Source organism: Fistularia commersonii, chromosome 23 (genome assembly GCF_037954325.1).
Source record: "Fistularia commersonii isolate RoL2024-O1a breed Wild chromosome 23, RoL_Fcom_v1.0, whole genome shotgun sequence".
Taxonomy (NCBI): Eukaryota; Metazoa; Chordata; class Actinopteri; order Syngnathiformes; family Fistulariidae; genus Fistularia; species Fistularia commersonii.
The window spans coordinates 6414561-6431654 of NC_141306.1; the positions used below are offsets into that span (position 1 = coordinate 6414561).

The window sequence follows — 17094 nt, forward strand, 5'->3', positions numbered from 1 at the left end:
CTATTTCGAATGTAATTCCTGATTGTAACTTCAGATTACCACTGGATGCGTGTAGCTAACATCTCTGAGACCAGCCTCGACAAAGCGCTTTTGGTCGACTGAGTTAAGATCTTTCAGAAGACAAATTATGGATGGGGCTGGTCAAACGGACTTGTCCTTGAGTCTTTGTCTGCCTTCATCCTTGTTGCTCTAATTGCATCACAATCACAAATCCAAAAAGAATGAAAAGACGAGGAAAAAGAACATGAATTGTTAATTTTGGACTTTTCTTTATGGCAGAATAAAACCTTTCCGTCTTTAGTCTAATACTAAATGTCTGCATCGGGAAATGCAAATGTTGGTGTCTTAAAATCAAACCTCTGAAACAGTATTTGAGATTTTATTTTTGATTTTGGTGGCAAGAGTGCATTAAATGGTTACAAAATACCAGGGGATTCAACTGTCGTTCGGTTAAGCTATCAAAAAAAAATTGCCTTCCAAGAACAAACACATGCAGTAAATTGTGTTACAGTGAGGCAAACATTGAATCAGAAACAAAAATAGCTTTAACCAACTCTGAAACAATGACTGTACATTGTTTAGGAGAAGTGACTGTAACAACCATTCAAACAACAGGTCGGACTCGTCGGCAACATCTTGAGAAATACATCAGTCTGATAAATCACCCGTCCATTTTTACCAAGAAGTCAGACAAACAGATGGACACATTTCCGATACGTCTGAAGACAATTGTTAAGGGTCACTGAAGTATGGAGGACAATATTCAATGTATATCCAACATGTGAGCTTTGTCAATAAATGCATAAAAATATCAATTTTATTGGTGTGTTTACAAGCAGGTATCAATCTTGGATTATAATGATGTAGCAAATATCAACTTCAGTCACTGCTGGGAGTGTTATATGTACTATATGTTACATTGACTATCCCGGATGTGTTTTAGAATGAACGTAGGTTTATCTGTCTGTGTGCATCATATAGCCAGCGCAATCAAAACCATGCTCCTTTAATAGACGCCTACTCACTTCCTTATTTTACAACAAATGCCTTAAACTTATAAAAACCTTATTACATTACACCCACCCCTTGTTTTTTAATAAGGTCTGTCCAACATGATTTATATCTGTTTTTACAGCACTCTGTCCAACAGTTTTTATTTACTGTTATTACGACGGGTTGGTGGTAATGAACCGACAAAGCTGAGCGCAGGCTGTGTGCGTCTGCTGTATCCGCTCTGACGGAAAGTCAGTTGTGACAACGCTGTATTGCGCACACCCAGAGATTTAGAGCGCAGGGGGCAATGTACTACAGGCACCTGTCATGCTGTCCTGAGAGAATGTGTGATAAAACAGAGGGATGTTTAGGGTTTCTGCCCCTACATCCCGAGCTGTAGATCACGTATTAGTGTGTGTGTGTGTGTGTGTGTGTGTGTGTGTGTGCATGGTGTGAATGAGAGTGGGACTCCAAGTTGAGGATACAGGATGTTGCTGAAGCTGCAGCTCTCGACAGGCGGCTGTGAGTGGAGAGTGTCCAGGAGGCTCCTCGCTCGCTGTGTGTGTTTTTCAGTGAGTGGTTCTGAGACTCTGCTCAGGATCTGTGTGCAGGAAAGGAGACAAGTTTCATCTGTTTTTGTAAGATACTGGATACCGGTTGTGTAAACTTCTAGCTCAGAACGTAATAGGTTTCTCTCAGCCTGTATCACTCTGCACATTAAGCAACATCTTGCCATGGTTCTGTAATCAAGTACCATATTCTGATTATCTCATTTACTTAAACTAATAGCAATACCAATTTTTGCTTTAATCAATTATGAGGTTAAAGACATTCATTCCTATGGGGGGGGGGGGGGGGGGTGCTGGAGCCGATCCCAGCTGTCATTAAGCGAGTTAAATAACAAAAAAATCAAATGAGAGGAATCTCTTAAAGCAAGATTAAAATACATTAATACAAAAAAATGCAAAATTTCTGTTGCAGAGATCCTTTATATGAGGATGCAGATGGAAACAGTTTATCAATTTCAAGCACAAAACATGATTACTCAGAACATTTTAATTTCTGTCTGTCTTTACAGGGATTAATATTGACTGGAAAATGGTTTAGATACAGGTATTTCCAGGTTTTTCAGGATGCGTTGGAACGCTACAACAGCTATTGTGTGACAAATAACAGAATGAGGATCGATGGCAAATCACAAAGAATGATAATTCAATTTAGATTTCGTGTGTGTGTTGTTTTGTGTGTATGTGTGGGGGGGGTCTGCACAGCAGGTTGAACATGGCAAATTGGAGAGAAGAAAAAGAATTTTAATGAGAAAGAAAGTGTGAGTGACATTTTTAGGATTTCCCTGCCAGTATTTTTTTTCTCCAGGGAACACATTATAGTATTTATTAGCTGTATCGCTCTATGTTACAATACAAGTGTGGATCTAGGAAACACAAGTAGGGGGATCATAATGACCCTTCTGACAACTCAGCAAAAAAGAAGAGAGAAAGAGCATCAAACTAATAAGGAGGAGTGAGAGAAGAAATTCCAGGAGAAAGAAGAAAATCAAAGTCAAAGAGTACAGACCTTTTTCTACACAAGACTGTAAAAATTGGAGAAAATGGATTTTATCAGAACCAGAGAAATAAATATAGTGCCCTAAAAAAGTTTTTTATGGATACAACAAAGCAAATGAACACACACACACACACACACACACACACACACACACACACACACACACACACACACACACACACACACACACACACACACACACACACACACACTGTGTTGGCAGGATGGATTTTTTTTTCTGTGAAAACAAACTAACTTCAACTGTCGCCAACTCACAGTGGATAAGAATGAGTCTAAAGGCTGAAGCAGCAAGTTCTGCTCTAGCGAAGACAAAGCACTCACCAGTCCCTGTCTCCGAAAAAACATAGTATCTAAAAATGAAAAGGACTCTCACTGCAGGTACTACAGAACTCTGAAAACAGCTGATGCCAAATCTTACAGGAAAGCAGCAGCAACCAGCACGCACTCAGTGGTGATAAACTCAGTCTGTTTTACAAGAAAAATTACAATATATAAGTAAATAGAAAAATGAAAAAAATCATGAGACAAAGAATCCTGCTTGAGCTGAGCTATGAGCAAAAGAAAAAAAAATTGATGTCCTGTTGAGAAAAGAAAAATCACTGACAAAAACAGACAACAGTTCAATTTGAGAAACAATTAAAACCTCATTCAATAACTACGATGAATTGATCATGTGTATAATATAATAATAGCCCTTCCTTTCCAGGACGGAGGCTCTTCACGACAATCAACTGACTGATTCAGCTGGTCTCGAAGCTCTGATCGATTCTGCAGTGGCTCTTTAGAAGATTAAGTTTGTACTCTGATGCACTGTTAATTCACGTCAATGCTTACCCATCTGTATTGCACTTCACGTTTCACTTGTTTCTGCATTTGTGGAAAAAACATAACATGACATAATTAACTAAGTCTGAGGGATGACAAGATTTGAAAAGTATTCAATGAAGTCAGAATTGTCCACTGTATTCCACTCTACTTTGCCCCACATTAACTCTGACAACAGCGAGTTCTTATTTGACGCTAAGTGGGTTGTAAATCAAATACAAAAATTACAAAAATATGAACGATCTACTCATGGTTTGAAAAAACAAAGTCTCCTGAGAACAAATGGTAGACCAAAGAGGAAGAGAAATCTAGCCCAGATTAAGACTGAATCAGAGGACAAGACAAATGAGCAAATAATCAGGTTTAAAGGAGAAGATAGACGCTGTTAAGAGTCCTTTTGGTTTGGAAGACATGATTAGAAGTCTACGAGAATCAGAGGTGATGTAGAGGAGCTGTCTGATCTGACTGGGAGCGAGATCCACTGCGCGCTGGGAGACATCAGGACTGCCACGAGCCAACATGAAACTGAAGAGAGCTGGTTGGAAAAACTGACAAGAAACAGTTCTGACTAGATTCACTGGCATCAAGTCTCGGATAAATGTTCACAAAACCTCCTCATGGACAGACTTCAGAGTCAGCTAATAATTAGCAGGTGCATAGACCAATGGGAGTGTGTGTATACCTTCATTCTGTTACTCCTCTGCTATGGTTTCTATTCACCGTTGTTTCCAGTGTTTGAACAAAGACTGGGTGTACTTTCAGACTGTAACAACATTTAAAATCATTTTTTGAATTATGAAATAAACAAATGAAGCTGTCATAGTTAATGAATTGTTTGAAAGAGAATCTGAAAGGTGTATAAAATGAAACACTCATGAGAATCATGTGCGAGAATCAGACCAGAGGGAAACTAACTCACTGAATTATATGTTTTCATGGGGTTTTCTGCAGAATTCTCATTCAGCCAAATGACTGGCATTATAAAAATCGTTTCTGGCTTCTACATTCCACCGTTAATAAATTATGTTATTTCAAGATAATATTGTAAGAATAATGTGTGCTTTTTAGCCTTCAGATTAAACTGTCCTACTTGTGGTATTTTTGCTATATCACTGTTGCCCATACACACACACACACACACACACACACACACACACACACACACTAACACACACACACTAACACACAAACGTCCCTAAGAAAGGGGACAATTATTGAAGGTGCACTGCTTCTATCCGCTCAAGGACAACAAGGTAGCCAGATCTTTTCATGGAACAAGTCAAGTTTCATGTGTCACCTAAAAGCTGAACTAAGCCAGAGTTAAGCCCAGGACCAGTGGCCAACGTCCCTCCAGTTATGAGATTTTTGAAAAATCTCGAGACGACTAACCTTGTTCTGGGTTTGGATGTGGTTTTGAATTAACAAAATGTGTCAGAGCAGTTTTAATAAAGGATGGTTTTTGCCATTCTTCCTCCTTCTGTGTGTTGCCCTCTCTCCCCCTCAATAATGACACAATAAAAGTTCCATTATTGTGTTTGATGATTGCAATATGGGTCAGCCAGTCGCAACTTAAGTCTAATCAAGAAATAAAATCTGAAATGATAAGGAAACTGAACTGTGTGTGGTTGTGTGAATTCAAATATGATTTGACTGTGTGGGGATTTTCTACTCCATAGTTTCTGTTTCCAAACGATGGGTGTGGGGAAGACCTGCCAGGTTGGCTGACAGGACAGCTGGACCTTTGTCTTTGAAAAATGTCTAACACAAATGCACTTTTAAAAACCTCAAATTCTGACAAGCCCTTAAACACCTTGGTGGAACATTGATCGTACAACATAGAAATCTCAGTTGTGCCTGTTTCCTGAAAACAGCAACAAACAGAACAGAAATATAGAAAAAAGTGAACATAGAATTCTTGTTGTAAAAATGCCTTATATTAGTGAATTTAAATAAGCATGTAAGCAAATAAATTAAGATATTAGCAAAGTTTTTCTTTCACAGCTGTTGTAAATATGTATACACACGCACAAAGTATATATAGATAATATTTCAAAATATGCAATTGCTTCTATCTTATTAAAGAATTCAGCAAGCTTGAGACTTAGATGAAAAAGTGCTTCACTTGACAACGGCAAATGATTTAGGGAACTTAATATTCAAGCATAAAAGAGCAAGGACACTTGAATCAAATCAAAAAGTATGAATCAATAAAAATGTAGTCATCTTAAAAAAACTGAAATGTGCGGACAACAAAGAACATGGTCTTTCCTCTTCATATCTCTTTATTTTGTTACCCTAGCTGTTGTAAAATAAGTATTTCAACACAACCCAAATCTGCTTACTCATGAAATTACACCAAACTAGTCATTCACAGAATGTTTAGTTCTGTGATCATGTCCTATATTAATGCATCAAGTTTATATGTATAAAGAAAAATGCACACAGTGGATAGCTGTACCTGAGTTAGGAGCAGCCGGAGGGCACATGCTGCTTCCTGGCTGAGTTCCTTCATCCCCCTCCTCTCCGCAGCGTCCATCAATTGGAACAGATCAGGCTCCCACAGGCCATTGGGACTGTCTTGTTGTAGGAGCTGTAGATGATCCACATATCCACTTAATACTCCAGAGATCCAAGTAGTCTTTAGTGAGGTACAAAATGCTTTATCACTGATATCAAATTTCGAGTTAATCACTGAGAAGTAATTATTGCTTTGAATAGGACTGGAAATTGGGTTTCATTGAGGTAAATGTGTAGCATCTTACCAGTGTAAAGAACGTGAGGATGGCGGGGTGCAGGAGGCAGCTGTCTTCTGAGCTCAGCAGGCAGTCCGAGAGAAATCGACTCCATGGCTGACAAATTATATACTTGGCTATCACACACAAGGCATACACGCACACACGCACGCACGCACGCAAACACACACACACACACACACACACACACACACACACACAAATACATGTGGAATTAAAATGGGAAGTCAGGATGCCTTGTTTATTTCAGTGTATTTGATAAATTCCTGTCAGGTTCAATTATTGCAAGTGGCCAATTTCATTACAGTTTCCAAAAGGCACCATTCCAGTCCATCAAGTATGTGTTCATGATTTTCATAACAGAGGATGAGATGGAAGGACACATCAGAGACCCCTGCATACAGACTTTTTAAGGTGTGGTGCAGGCTTCATTACCAGTCTCCGACTTGTCATTTTTTCCATCCGGCATCTCATGTTATTTAAAAATCTAGTGCATGGGAGCTGAACCCATCTTTGTGAGTAGGGTGCTTTCGAGTTGATGGTCAGGTTCATGTCTAGTGTTCTTAAATTGGTGCTGAAATGTACAACTGTCCATCAAAAACTTGCTCCTAAAATCAGTGGTCCAGTATTTTCCTTCATATTCCAGAGTACTTCACACAGCACATGAATTCAGTATTTGCCTATTTGCAATACAAGCACTCAAATTTCCTCAACTAGTATCTTCCAATGTGTAAAAAGGATTGCCACAGCTTCATCTCAGGGACCTTATCTGGAGTCCTGCTGTTCTCTTCATGAACTACTTAAGACTGTTGGAGCTGTTGTGCAGTCACAAATGTGTTACATCCTCATTCAGGACGATGCTGTGCCCAACAGTAGGATGTGTAACATCACATATTTTTGGTTGATATTTTTATTCACTTGTCGTAGTTTCAATATTTAATGTTTATATTTACATGAAATAAAAAGAGGCTGCAGTCGGTCATTGTGAACTTGTGCAGTTAAGAATGTGAAACATGGGAGCAGCCACATCAAAGGCTGTAAACATAATTACACAAAGGAGAACGTCCAGGCGACACACTGGTCAAGCTCCAAGTTGCAGTAATCAGCAGAAACAAAGTTCTTTCTCATACCTTGTGCTATGTAACTTTATAAAGGCATGGAAGACAATGCTCTGATGAGGCAGCTTAGTATTCGTTCCAAGCATACCCATGACAAATTTACTAACTTTTTGCCAGTCTGAATTTTGAACACAAAATTCCTTTACTCTCTCAAATGCTTACCTTTGTTATTTTTTTGCCTCTCTTCAAACATGTAAATATCAAACAAAATGACTTGTTCAATTGTTCACAATGTTTTATCTGGTACCTGTGGGAGGACTCTTCCTCTGAAGGAAGCCAATCAGAGAGCTCAGGCAGTTGGCTGAAGCTCTTAGCAACAGTTCGTGTTTCTGAAGAGGAAAAGACGTGAAACTGGTAAGAGAAAACACAAAATACACTTCCCATTTGTAAGATACTTTATAACAATACAAGTGTTTTTAAAGTCTGACTTTGTGCATTAAAACATAGAGGAAAGACAGAAAAACACTGAGAGCATTTCAACAACAGACTGAAAAAGCATATAAAACACAGGACAACAATAAGAGTGAGTGAGTGCTGGCTTAGTTATTTTCTGTAATGGTGGTGATGGCAGGTAAAACTGTGTAGTGACAAAAAAAGCTTAAGTAGGTCAGACAGATACATGGACTAGTTGCACCCTAATCCTCAGGTAGAGAGGACAGAAGAAAGAAAAAAGAAGTCCAGTACGGGGAGGGGGTTGAATTAAGAGAGAGGAAAACGTAGGACAAAACAGATGAGCAACCCCATCAGAACAGAGGTTAAAATTAGAACAGAAATATAAGGAAGAAGAAAAAGGAGAATGCAAGAAACTAAAAATGACACACGGGCGCATAAAAACGTACACAGTAAGACACTCCGACCAACCTGAAAGAGAAGTCCACTGAGAGCAAGTGAAAGGCACTGGGCTCCTCTGGAACAAAGTGGGTACAAAGCACCGTCTTCAACATCCAGGGGTCTGGACCCAACCAAACCAGGACCAGTGCGCACACTCACCACCGCTGACTCCAGGTCCACACTGAGTAATGCCTGCACCAACTTCAAGTAGCTGACTGTAAGGACAAAAAGAGAGGGGTATGTTACGCTTAAAAGAAAAAAAGGGTGCATCACAACCGACTATGGTAGTTTTTTGCTCATTGTGATGTAATTTCCTGGAGTGTCATTATATGAATACTTACCATATCTTTAAATATCATGCAATCACCTCTCCAACCACTACCTGACACCAGTCAAATGTATCATGATTTCAGCACCAATCATCATACTATAGTAACCTGAAGATTAGTGACCTGAGGTGGCAGTGGAGGCATTAGCTTACTGGAATTGTTAAATATAGGAGAGCAAGTGGACAATGTTGAGAGGAAAGAAGAAGAAGGTCACGCAAGAAACAGGTGCATGGCAGAATAAATGAGAGGGAGGGAGTGGGAGGTGCTGAAATATCTCTGTTATAGAAAAAGATGGTGAGGCCAAGTAGCAAGGGAACACATTTTCAGACTAGTTGAGGGAAATTGAAAGTTGATGTTGCAGTGAAAAGACAGTTATAAAAAAGAAGGCAGTGAGAGACAGGGTTAAATCTGCTTGAAAGACTGAGGGTCCAAAGTGATAGTGGGAAAACTGAGGCTGCCAAAAAGCCTCTGAAAACAGCAGGATCCAAACTGAGAGCTGCCTCTCATTTTAATTGCACTTCTACCATCTCTGAGTAGGAGACGACTCCATGTCTAGGGCTAGGCGAGAGGGAGGAGTGCAGCAGTGATGATGACTGTTTCTCTGAGTGTTGTATCTGGAACATTGATGAGAGCAGAGTGGATGTAAACCATAGACCTTTCCAAAGGCTTTTAATGAAAAATAGATTATTTTATTTCATTGTGCCCTACTCTTATTTCTTCGCATTTGTGCAGCGCTTTGATGGAAAGATCTTTATAAATATTATTATTAATAATTATAATTATTAACATATTACTATTATTACTATTATTATCATCTGCCACAGAATTTGATTTCAACAAATTATGGTATCATTTGAAAAACCATGATGCATTCTTGCCTTACTACATAACAAGTGATGTATGCTATAATGCGCCATAATGCAGCTTCAATGCAATGAGGTACGACAATATTATACATTGAAAAAAATATATCAAAGTGCAGCGCTTCTTTTCCTTACAGAACTTACTCTTTTCAACATAATGTATTGAAAATGTAATACCGGCATGGTTATGGTTAATGTGTTCCATATCTTCCAGGAGGTACTTTAAACAGGTCGAACTAAACTGCAAATTTTACATTTGATATAATTAATCACAAAAGGGGTGAGAATTTAGATCATATATGTCTGTTCAGTCATCCATGGCTTTGGGATCACAACTTGGTCAGTGGCCAAATTACTGTATATATTCTTAGCCATTGCTTTTATAATGTTGTTGTTCAAAAATTACATCTATTGTGTAATGATCACATAACCTGGGGTCCACAGCACTGCTAGTTACATCATTTGTGTTGGAGTTAATAGAAGATGGATCTTACTTCGAAGATACAGAGTTTGCACTGTGGGAGAATTGTAATTGCATTTTTGAAACTCAAATATTGTTTCAAAACTAATTTTTGCATCTAATTTTGAATTTGTTACCCAGCAAGAGGTTGTCAGAATTTCTTTTCTGAAGCAGGATTCGCTGTATAGCTGTTTCCAGACTCCAGCTGATGCGCTTATGAACCTTAAAAATTATAAAAGGAAAAGAGAAGACATTGGAGAGTCAACTGGAGCAATATTGTTAGATTAGTTTTTCAATCATTTTCTTTCTTAACCACAGTAGTGCTGTCCCTCCTTTATTTATTAAAGTATTTTGTGAGATTCCAGGAAGTACAAGGGGAGGAATGAATACAGCATATTATTACTGACCCACAGTTTAGGCCCTCCCAAGTCGTAGGTAGTTTACAAATGTAGAAATATAAATCCTGCCAATTTTAGATGATCGGCAACAAGTGACGGAACTGGATGTTTGCTTTTCTTTTTTTGTAATAAAAGACAAGCCAAATTTGATTACAATGAATAATCTAACCCTGAGAAACATGATCAAGGAAGGGTTTGAATGAAAAAAGTAACATGTATAAATAATACAGTATCAAGAAAACACATGTAGTTTATAGAAAAGGCGTAATTCTGTACTTCTGCCTTTATTGTCAATATAAGTTGTTAACTTGCACCTGTCTTTGGTAGGATTCTCTTATAAGAGGCTTTTATTCTCACTGAGATAGAAATGATTAACTTAATTTTTGAAATGATACATTAAAGTCTTTAGGTATATGTAAAACTATATTATGAGAATGGGAATCAGTGCGAATTGAGGCCCCAACCCTGTATGTTAAAATCTCCCACTGAAATCCCTTTGAACTCTTTCATCTAATCAGGACAAAGCAGAGCTCAAGGAGAATGATAAAAAGTATGTAAAACAATCTGAAACAATTGTGTCTTGAAGCAATAAAAATCAGGTATTTCATTGAATCAGAGCATTGCTCAAACTGATGTCAGACACACAAGCTTGGCGGTAAATTATACTAATCAGTATTTTGGATTGTGCCCCGATGTCAGCGCCAGTGCTCTCCATCATTTGTTGTGTCTTGACCTTTGTCTTCCACATTGACATTGTGATCTGAGCCGAACTGGTGCTGTTACCTGCGAGGAGTGAGCATGCTGCAAAGTAATGAGGGAAGCCAGGAGGAGGTGGCTGCAGCACAACAAGGCTGACTGGTGGGAGGAGGACGAGGAGGAGGAAAGAACCATCTGAAGCTGGTTCATCAGACCAATGTTGGAAAGCAGCATTGAAACAGCTGAGGAATGGAAGAGACATCACATTATCTTTGCAAAAATAAACAAAATTGATCAGGAAATAATTTGCATCATTACTTCATTAAAAAATGATTTAAAATTGAAATTTTCATCAATTAATTTGTGGTTCAACCGCCTCAAGTGAAGCTCATCATGAAATATTTCCACAAACAGCCAATCATAGACAGGGTTTATCTGGGTTTGCTACATCAACAGATACACTGTGGAGTAACACAGTGAAATACTGTGGAAAATCAGGTCAGCTTGCCCATGATGCTGACAGGGTCCAGCTCAGCTTGATTACCTGACTGACAGTCCGGTCTGTGGACAGAGTCTATATAAACACCCCCTTTTCTCTCTTTCTCTCAGCAGCTCTTTTTCAATAAAAACTATAAACTTCAAACTCATTTTGTCCATTATGTCTGGTGTATTGGGTAAAATGCTTCATAAAGCAACATCAACCAGTGCGCACAATGTTTAATGCCCATTTGGGAAAGAAATCGAAGGATTATTTTTTTCTGTTAAAATATCTATTGTCTTCTTGCAAGAGAAGAATGTATAAAAGTTAATTTCATCCTTACTGTCAGCTGGCCTGAGGATCGAGGAACCAATGGCTGTAAACATTCCAACCGTGATTAAAGAGCAGATGTTAGATGTAGATTAAACCGTTGTACAAAAAATATTACCTTAGGCATGAATACACGAAATGCTTGCTAATGTCTACAACACTACCACTTCTACACATGCTAGATCATACTGTATACCTGGCCAATTTTTAAACGTTATTACAGATTAGATTGGGTTTAACACCAACATTTTTCTTCTTGCGACTTTCTGTGGGTTCAGGGTCGGTGCTGCAGTTGTTGGTCATAAAACACCAAAAGATTTAAAATGACTTGTTACCTCAATTTTACCTCACTTTTACCTTTAAGCTGTTACATTGCTTAACTACTGGATGTGGAAGGTATCTCTTTTAATTGCACCTTGCATTTTTTTTCTATTATCCTGCTATCTTTTTTAATGGATATGTGTGGAGCTGCGCTACAATTGGGTCCAGAAGAATTAAAATCTGTTGTAGGTATAATCTGGAGAACACCCTCTGTGTGTCTGTCTTAAAGGCATGTTCATGTACTTATACAACTCAGCTGTGTTAGAAATGTGTTTTTTAGAGTGCAAATTTCCCTGCATTACTTGTGTCTAAATTACTTCAGTCTACTAAATTATTTGTATCCTTTATATGGATAAAAATGGATAGCCCAACTCTTGAAGAAGGAAAGAAGAGTCATAAGAGCAAACATGAACCATCGTGAAGATGCTTGACAGACATGCTGCAGGAGCACTACAGTTGTCACTAAGACAGGGAATGATGTGGATACATTTGGATAAAAGGTACAAATTATTTTCCTTCATCCTAGCAATCAATGTTGACACATGCTACCCAGTTACTCTTTTAAACAGGATATCCGTTATGGATTCAGACTGAATTAGCAAATTCAGTAGCCCAAGCCTGTGTTTGCTGTTGCACAAACATCTGTGTGATTGTTGTAACATACTGATGAGATGTCCAGGACTGCACTACTCTGGGAAAAGATTTATAACAGGTGCCAGCTTGTGTGCTCATTACTTCCACTGTCTATCCTTCATACATGTCAGTGTTACAGTCGGACTCAAGTAAACACACTGTTGTTAAGATTGTCAATTATGCAAACAGTGCAGAAAATGCAAGCAAAGGAGTGCAGAGAATGTTTGACAGATGGGATGTACTGTGGAGGTGACTAAAAACACATTCTGAAAATAACAAGAGTTCTACAATGTGTCTAACCTCTGTCAGAGAAATGCGCAGAAGACACACTCAAGACACAGTACTGGTAGTTGAAGGCAGGAAGCAAACTCTCCGTGTTGGTAGGCATCAATCTTCCAGCAATATTACTCACTGAAACAGACACACACACACATTGTTGGATGAACATTATATGCCTTCAGTAGTTTTCCACTGCATCATTTCTCTCACTGTTTTGTAATGAGTAAATTGACAAGACATACTAGAAAATATTTTAGGAATGAGGTGGTAAAAGTATAGAAGACAACGCAGGATGTATGAGTGAGTTGATCTGAAGAAATGTGTGTGACTGCTTTTTAACAAAATTGGTCACTGTTCAATGTTAAATTAGCTTTAAGGAGAGAGACATCCACTCAGGAAGGATGACAGCTGAATGCAGAGGGAGGTAATATTAATTCTGCAGCACAGCCCAGCTCAGATTGAGTTAAGGAGGACATTTCTCCAGTTATAGCTAGTGCAGCATCTCAGCTCTTGTATGTTTGTTATGTAGGATGTGTGAGTGAAGAATGTGTTTGCAAACAATTTTACAAAGAATCAAAATTTTGTTAGTGTTCAAAGGTGATGTTTTTTATGCCGGGCTGCAGAGTATTTCATTAAATCTCTCTTGGATCATGAGGAAGGTACTGATTATACAAAGCACAGTAATGCAACCAATGTATGGGCGATCAGGGTTTTTGAATGAATGCTAATACAGGAAGGTTGGACTTTCACCACCTGCCAGCAGCATCATCTCTGGCCTCACCATAGTAAAGTAGCTTGAAGTGCACTCCATCTATCTCCAATTGGGAGGAGGGTGGATCACTGGCATGCATTACACAAAGCAGCTTGAGCAGCAAAGGGAGTGAATTCACTGAAACAAAGAGAAAGACCAGATTTAGAAATATTCTGTGTCTAGGTTTCGACCTATTGGATCCTTCATGTTAGAGCATCCTCTCTACAATTTATGGGGTCAGGTTTACTAAATATAATCAAATGGCCAAGATGATATTTGGCACAGAACCAATATTGAGACTAAATATAAAAAGGACTGTCACTGTTTAAATGACAAAATTTACAAAAAAATGAATAATAAAAGGAAGTATGTAACTTATTTTCTTGACTACCATATCAAATGAGATTCAATTTCAGCTCAGAAAATGCCTTTTTAGTAGGAAATTAGAACCACTGTTCTGTATAATATATCACACCTGGCTAAGTATGACTGTCACATCTCCCTGATGGTTTTAACTGGATATGACACCACTGAAATGCAGTAACTTCTATATATTGTAGAGTGTTTGAGCTTGGTCTACTATAGAACTTCGGACCAATGCAAATGTACAACTGAACAAAGTCTTATAGCATTGATCTTGTCTGCCAGGCAATAACTCCAATTAGCATTTTGGCTCCAATCATTATCTCATTCAAAATGTATGATCCAAGATTAGTTCTGAACAACAGCCTTACGAAGCTTGTTCAAATGGTGAATCTGTCACGGAGTTTGTCTCTGAAAATGAAGACTGTACACTTGGCACCAGGATGGAGTAGGAGTGAGTGAAACAGTCAAAAACGAAAGCGCCAATTTGAAGAGGCGATAAGGGAAGAAGAGCGAGAGTTATAGATAAGAATATGAATATCAGGCAGAAAATTTTAATTTATTCACTGTAACTGATGTTAATGTAAAACCCCTCTTTGAATACCAGCATTAAGAGCTAATATAAAGTATAAATTAATGACAATTAGGAATGAGCAGAGAAGATGCACTGTAATTTCCCCAAGGCAAAGGATGATCAGCAGGGGAGGCTGTTGAATTATAATATGACACACTTATTATTAGATTGTCAAGATTTAAGGCATAATACCACCATTTGACATTATTAAAGATTTACAGTAATATTTGATGGCATCAGGGAACTGGGCAGTTCATGAATGTACATCATCATAGTTAAATGAACAGATATTGACCTTAAAGAGGTGGTTACTACTATAAAGGGTTTCGAAGGTTTTTGAAAATTCATTCCATCATGACTTAACTATTTAGATTCACTGCTTATCCTGCTTCTGAAAAAATTGCTCCAAGAAGGTCACTACAGAGCTTGTTTAGGATTTCATTCAAGCATACAGGTAAAAGCCATCAGAGGGCCTGTAGTTTTCAAGTTGAGGGTCTTTCAGTTGAAAAAGTTGCAGGAAATATAATATGTTCTTGGTATAGAAAGAACTTTATCAATTGCCCTTCGACACAATTGACATTGATCTCATGGCTAGATCACAAACGGTGATTTGTGAAGGGAAACTTTGCAAACTTGTGATAATGTAACCTTTGCAGACAGATTTATTGCCCATAAGGATGTTGGTTGATAAAGTGGTAGACACAATATTTCGGTGTTTCAAGTGCTTGTGAACATTCATGGGTTTTAAAGCATATTTTTATCCAAAAATGTTTGCAATGTTGACAAGATGCTACCATTTTTATGTACTGTATATCATTTAAGCTGTAAAATCATATACTTGAATTTTAGATAATTTGATAGCAGTTGGTTAGACTTGTAAATTCAGTGGGGTGGCTTTGGATTGAGTGCCAATCTCATCAAAGCAATGTTGAAGTACCAGTACTTCAGTATGGTGATCCAGAACTTATTGCAGTGGCACTTAAACCCACACCATTAAGGCAAATAGGAAACAACAAGGAGCTCATAGTCATTAGCTTCCAGAAGAACAACTGTGAGAGATCTTGAGTTTGACTGTGTTTTCCATATGCTGCACAGGAGACGCCAAAGGCAAAGCTTTGAACACTAAAGACTTATAAACCCCTAAGAACTCCTGCCAAACACACCTCTAATCAAACCACCCAGCACAGAAAATGCATCAATATTCAGACAGAGATTTCTTTACTCACCTTGTCCAGTGTGTCCCTGTCCCAAGTTCTCCACACTATGTCTCTGTAATGCCTGAAGAACAGTTGACCTAAGACAGTTACAAAGGTCTGCCTCATAGTCTCTTTGACAACACAGGAAAGCTTCCAACACTGCAAGTGCTTGTTCTGCAAGGGGGGCTTCCCTGGTGAGAACCATGTCCTATGGACAGACAGACACACGAGGGTTTACACACTTGTAAGTTAATTATAAACTGTACAAGTAAAATTTTATATTGCTGGTCCCAGGAATGGGAGGTTAAAGCCACTGGTAGATGTGGTCACGAATGTAACCTTCGGCGGCATGGTTAAAGAACTAATTGGGTATTAAACACCAAACAATCAATGAAAATGTTGAAGATTTTTTATGGATCTCACCAAGACCGTCAATGAGACAGCTGGATATATATTTAACACAGAGAGCAGATCAATGTCTTTAGCCTGATCTCGCCTCTTCTCTGCACCGCTTTCGCACTTCTTCCTTTCTTCCTCTTCATCTGTCTGTAGCCAAAGGTGAAACAAATTTATTCTGTAAACTCTGATTAAATGTTGTTACTATTTTATTTAAAACAATTAAACAGATGAAAACTTGCTGAAGTGAAATGAGAAAAAAAATAATCATTTAAAACAATAGAAAAAAAATGATTTTATGACAAATTTCACACAAGCCTGAGACAGAAACAAACAAAAGCATCTTACCACATGCACGTCTGTATTTGAGTATTGCCCTTTTTTCGTCAACCACAGCTCTAAGACCATAGGGCCAAATTTCTCTGCAAGCTCAGGATAGCGGCAGATGAAGTGGAGGAGTGCAGGATGGTGGATGTAGAGGGAAGAGAAGCTTTGGCAGGAACTTAGTGTCTTGTTGATGCAAGCCAAAGCAGCCTTGAGAAGAGAACGAATGAAAGGGCCAAAGTGCCTTCTTTGCACATGACAATAGTCAATTGTCTGACGGCTCATACTGGAAAAACTTTCACCTCTTGCAGTAAAACAGTGATTTTCGAGATATAGTGTAGTGAGGCTGGAACATAAAGTTATTTACAAGCTATTGTTACATTTACCAGCAGCTAACATAATGCAGATACAAACTTCATTTAATCCAGATTTTACCCTTCAATGTTCTCAAAATACAGACAACCAATACTGGAAAGGTTATTTTCAATGTAACAAAAATAACTTTTACAAGATAATCAATTTTTACGTCAAGAGTTTTAGTGTTAGTTTTAATATTTGTTAGCTCCAACATACACAGACAAATTAAGACAAGCTTA

General features: G+C 38.3%; 1 protein-coding gene across 1 annotated transcript in view; it reads right to left on the reverse strand.

Moving 5' to 3' along the window:
- Nucleotides 1-377: 377 nt before the first annotated feature.
- Nucleotides 378-17094, reverse strand: part of mei1 (meiotic double-stranded break formation protein 1) — a 49366-nt gene continuing 32649 nt past the window's right edge. Inside the window, exons 20-32 of the mRNA XM_086170110.1 lie at nucleotides 16523-16708; nucleotides 16202-16324; nucleotides 15809-15986; nucleotides 13676-13783; nucleotides 12916-13026; nucleotides 10941-11095; nucleotides 9897-9981; nucleotides 8138-8322; nucleotides 7524-7605; nucleotides 6168-6274; nucleotides 5847-5995; nucleotides 1479-1583; nucleotides 378-719 (exon numbers count right to left, since the gene is read on the reverse strand). Of these exons, the coding sequence (XP_086026236.1) occupies nucleotides 662-719; nucleotides 1479-1583; nucleotides 5847-5995; nucleotides 6168-6274; nucleotides 7524-7605; nucleotides 8138-8322; nucleotides 9897-9981; nucleotides 10941-11095; nucleotides 12916-13026; nucleotides 13676-13783; nucleotides 15809-15986; nucleotides 16202-16324; nucleotides 16523-16708 (1632 nt within the window). The 3' untranslated portion in view covers nucleotides 378-661. The remainder of the gene's footprint in view (nucleotides 720-1478; nucleotides 1584-5846; nucleotides 5996-6167; nucleotides 6275-7523; nucleotides 7606-8137; nucleotides 8323-9896; nucleotides 9982-10940; nucleotides 11096-12915; nucleotides 13027-13675; nucleotides 13784-15808; nucleotides 15987-16201; nucleotides 16325-16522; nucleotides 16709-17094) is intronic.